The 5,259-nt window shown below is 37.5% G+C and overlaps 1 protein-coding gene across 1 annotated transcript in view; it reads left to right on the plus strand.

The window, feature by feature from the left end:
* The first annotated feature begins 4,458 nt into the window (after positions 1-4,458).
* Positions 4,459-5,259, plus strand: part of LOC106941049 (sortilin-related receptor-like) — a 28,361-nt gene continuing 27,560 nt past the window's right edge. The window contains exon 1 of the mRNA XM_015023975.1: positions 4,459-4,725. Within this exon, the coding sequence (XP_014879461.1) occupies positions 4,492-4,725 (234 nt within the window). The 5' untranslated portion in view covers positions 4,459-4,491. The remainder of the gene's footprint in view (positions 4,726-5,259) is intronic.

Here is a 5,259-nt window from a genome sequence, read left to right on the forward strand (position 1 = left end):
AAACTTTTGTCCGTTTTCCTCTGTAGCATTGTCCACAAACAAAGAGTGTTGTTCTTGACACAGTACTTTTATGCTGTCGTCTGAAACTGGAAACCCAGTTTCAGAATAAATATGTTTTTTGCATATTTATTCAAACTGTCATGATGTCATGGCTGTTTAAGAGACAGATAATCTGTGAAAAGATTGATCTCCTCTCTCACCTCCCTGAGATATTGTTATCCTAAGAAATGCACCAAAAACAACCAATCAGAGCCAGGAGAACAGTCTTGGAGCTGTCAATTATCCTAATGTAATTGCTGTTCAGTGTGCTAATGGTGGAGAAACGACTTTACATGACAGGAAAAATATTTATCCGCTGTCATAAGTGACCATGCTAACTAGCCTAGCATTCATGACAGGCTCAGCTATCAGGAAGAAGCCGACCTCAGGGGTTCTGGAAGGGGGTGAGCAGGTGCAAGTGAGGGCGAAGACCGCCTCTTGACTTTGATTGGTTGATAGCACTGGAAGAAGACAGAGGAGCTAAACTTTTTCACATATCTGTCATGACAGATAATATCTAAAAATGAATTAAGTTACATAATGCTGGTTTTAGGTTGGTTAAACCATAACAGTTTGTTCACCAGCTGATATTGCTCTGTACATAAATTAAAAATATTACATTCTACTGAAATTTGGAATGGAATTTCTTTTTGATAATGCATTCTAAAAATATTGCTTTGGGATTCTTGAAAATCTGCCAGGAAGCCATTAATATGCAGGTTGACTCAGGTGAACATAAAAACAACCAAAAGAGGTGAGGACATTCTGAGTGTTCTCCTAGGGATTAGTTCAGAGGAAGGAGCAGATAGAGTCCAGACAGCGTCTGCAAGTTGAACTGGGAGCTTTGAAAGGAGGCCAGAGAAGCAGCCCAGACGACACACTGGTCTCTCTGTTCAGCTGTCCAAGCTGTGGAGGAAAACAGCCTGCTTTGGAAAGCTGCTGATAGGATGCAGCAAACCACCTCCATTCATGCAAGCCGAGCGACTGTTCCATACTGCTCCAGTCTGGTGGCTACAAATAGCTCCATATACAGCTATGTGTTTCTGGTTGGAAAATGGCAAATCAACTTTTTTCTTCAGAAATGTCATGTCAACAACAATAAAAAAAAAAAGAATATGAGGTCCAGATTCTTGGTGTGGTTTAGCAGTGTTGTTAGACAGAATTTAGTTTCTAACTTAACACATCTGAAATACTAATTCGTGCAGCAAGAATATCCTGTTTAGAAAAAGAAAAAAAAACAAGCATATCGAAGCACAAATAAAATATTTAGGCATGACTTCGAGCATTTTACACCAGCAGCTGGGAGCTCCTAGCCACAAGGATAGCAACATTGCTTAATTTGTGTCTGACAGTGTGACCACTTCAGTCCAGAACTCACCAAAGAAACAGAGCAGCCTCACAGGAGCAGGACCACATTCTGACCCAGAACACTCTTAAAACTGGAGATGACACAAAATAAAAATGGCACAAGAGCCTATACTGCTGTGAGAGATTGACAGTTTATTAACATGGCCTTGGATGTAGTGGTACTCTACAGGACAATTTGTGCTGCAGCCAATCTGCTTTTTGAGCAGCTCAAACCTATTATGCTGGCTTTGCTGTCAATATTGTGCAGATTCTGATTGCTGCTGTGTTTTGAGGTGAAAAAAAATCATGAGAAGATGGGGATGCCAGGCCAGTCACTAGAATCTGATTTTCTTTTACCTGATTGATTCTGAGAATGAAAAGATGTTGCATGTTTGGACAGTTACTCCTTCTGGCTTTTGATGAAGTGCATGCAGCAGGAATAATTTTTCCTCTTACTTTTTTAATGATGAGTAACCATGGCAACAAGTTTAGATTTTTTTAACAATTGGGAATAATCCTGTCACACTAATCAATTAATCAAATAATCACAAGGCAAATTAAAATGAGCTCAATAACTCTGATGATTAATATTTTTTGAAGGGCAATTTTAAAGTATCTTCCAGTCCCTGTCTTTAGTGTTCTTTTCTAAATCAATGTTTATTAGTCTTTTTAGAGAGTGAACTAATATATATCTATATATTACTCGAAAATGACTTCAAAACAATATTTTTGTTAATGACAATAATTTTGGGACAATTTATTGTCCAGCAAAATGTATTGTGACGGGCCTTATTGGAGCAGCTGATGAGCACCTCAAAAGCTCACATAATATCTGAACTCTGACCCCAAATTCCAGAGGCGGTGAAAAGGTTTCATGGGTGCAGAGAGAATGAGGAAGATCTATCAATTAAATTGAACAAGGATCATATCTCTGACTTTGTAACAGAGAGGTTTAAAGAGGAGCAGCAAAAGCAAAGTTGATTAGCAGAGCTGCTAACAACAGATGATGTCATCCAGGACATGTTACTGTGGAACAAACCCAACTCCAGAGGAATTAGCTGGGGGCATATTGACTTATTTTAGGAAGGGGAAGGGAGAGGGGCAGATTAAACTAGCTTTTACTTGAATATAAATACATAAACAAACCTTTAAGTTACCTTTCAAATAAAATGGCCGTTTGTTAGTGCAAAATAAACAATAAGTATCTAAACAGTGACATGTATAAAAATTCAGTATTTATACCCAAATTTGCATAAACATTAGCTCATATATTTCAGAAATCTAAGTATCTGTTGTTTCCTGTCTCTGAAATCTGTTTTTTAAATGTAAAATCAATCTACTCAAGAGTAGCAATAGTAATATTCCTTTAGTAAAATAAAAAACCTACAGTGCAGTAAAACTGCTCCTATAAATACACTATTCCCCCCAAAAAAGTTACTCAAGTAAATGTAACCAGTACTACCCACTTTTGAACATATGGTAGATAACAATACTATTAGCCTGTCCTTGTTAATAAGCTTAACGTGATATCTTGGCATTAGATAGTCATCATTTAGCTAAGAATACCTGCATTAAACATTACTCGACTCATTCTGTTAGCTTGGGGGAAACAGAAAGTTTGTCAATCTGAGGTAAAAAAAAAAAAACCCACAAAAAACAACAACAAAAAAAACAGCTTCTAGTCCAGGGGGCGGGGGGTGAGTTGTGTGGACAGTTGTGAGACAATCATACAGCCAGTCTTCAGTCAGAGGTCCACTTACTGATGGTGGAAATTCTTCCAGGTCAGGCATCACCATCTATGACTCTGGAGATACTTAATTATATAAATTATGTCATTTTAATTTACCTTTTGGAATAAAATACATTTGAACTGAATCAAATTTCTGCAACATAAAATGTGTTCAGTACTTCAACTGCAATTAGATAGTTTTAAAGTGCAATATTAATGACTATTTCTATAGTGAAAATTAAAGTATGCCTGAAAAATTCTCTATTTTTAAACTTTTGTTGTTCTTGAATTGGAGAAACACTCAAGAATTCCAAAGTGCTTGTACTATAGTGGGATTATTTGTTTGGAAACAGATTATTTGTTTGTTGCAACTTCACTTGTATCTGCAACAAGTCGACTTGTCAGTGTACTACAACTGTTTATCACAGAGTGATAAAATAAGTTATTCTACCAAAGTGACATTATTGAATGAGATGCGTCTTAATGGCCCACAAGTATTAAATGCAGATGAGTCAATAAATGAAAAAAATGTCCCAACCGTTTCGGACAGTAGTTACTAGCAATATTAAAGCAATTTGTTCACAGTAAGTAAGGTCATCAGCTCTCAATGAGATATGTCAAGTCCCTCTCAATAAGACAAATATATATATGTTGAGCAATAAGGTCAACGGAATAGGGCAAATAAAATACAGTAATTTCTCTGCATTGTGGTCACTATTGGAGGGAAAATGAAGATGTAGTTGTATCCATCAAAGCTGGTGAAAAACTAAGCTTTCAGAAATTAAAAGTGCAGAGACGATGTGCTAAAAATCAAACCTCTGACTACTGCAGACACCGCAAAGCTGCGTGCGAGAGTGTCGCAGGGTGAAGCAAGGTGACCTGCGCTGGCGGAGAGTTGTAAATTATTTTATTAGCCTAAATGTAAATAGTTTTAATAGTTAGAATAATGTATTCTTGCCTACGTTCTGAATGCGACACTTTAGAACAGATGATGAGGCAACATGACGTCAACTGATAATGCCTCTATAAGGTATCTGAGAAAAAACAATACATTTTATTCTATTCTAAATGCGACATAAAAATGGCTTTTTTGTCCAGTCTTGCTGTCAGATTTAATTTTGTGTGTGTGTATATATATATATATATATATATATATATATATATATAGCTGAGATTTCCACTGTAATCATAACTCAGGTAAGATCCCCCTCTGGTACTATGAAGGGGTGAGGAGAGGAGAAATGTCCAATCCTGTGCTCAACAGAAAAAAAATAAAACATTTTCAGGCTTTCAAAAGGAAAAAAAACATTTAAGAAAAGTTTAGTTTGGAGAACATAAAAGCTTATTTGGATTTATTTCTTATCTCCTTTCTCCCCATGTTCTTTCACCTGTCTGTCTCAATCCTTCTTGTTCTCCTCCTCCGTCTCAGGGGTGTGGAACCCTACGACCCCTCCACCACGGTGCTGGTCCAGAGACACGAGCCGCAAGGCGTCTCCACTGTACTAAGCAGCACCGATTTCTTCCAGAGTGAACAGAACCGGAAAGTCATCCTGGAGCAGGTGGACAGCTTCCAGTTGAGAGACAAGTACATGTTCGCTACAACCACACTGGTAAGTGGGAGGAGTCTAGCGCCCTGCCAAGAAAACTCTGACATGCTTCTGTTATGATTCCATTAACAGTCAGGTAATCTGAGAAGTCATTTAAGAAGATCTTTTACATCAAAGACTGTCAGTGCGTCGCTAAAAAAATATCCCAAGTGCTAAAATTGAGAAATATGAAAGCCAAGAGCGGACATTTTCTGCATATTCTTTGTCCCAGTGATTTTCTTGAGATAATTTGTCCTTCATATGCATGCTGTTGTGGATGGAATTAGGTTTAACACACAACCACAGACACCAATCTGATGATCTTGAGAAAATCATCAAGGAAAAAGTATGTGTGGAGGACATCCAATCTTTTCTTAATGTCACTGAATACTACTGTCTGCTGTGTTGTAGGAGATGAGAGATATTATCTTTGTGTCCTGCTTACTGTAGACGGGAGATTCACTTCTACATGGCTTTAGCTTAGACAACTTTGGAATTTCCATATTATCTGATGCATAAAAATAAAAAAAATTCCCTTCTCACCCTCCGCGGGTGGTC

Source organism: Poecilia latipinna, unplaced genomic scaffold (genome assembly GCF_001443285.1).
Source record: "Poecilia latipinna isolate Pla-1442-1.1 unplaced genomic scaffold, P_latipinna-1.0 Scaffold3476, whole genome shotgun sequence".
In the NCBI taxonomy this organism is placed as follows: Eukaryota; Metazoa; Chordata; class Actinopteri; order Cyprinodontiformes; family Poeciliidae; genus Poecilia; species Poecilia latipinna.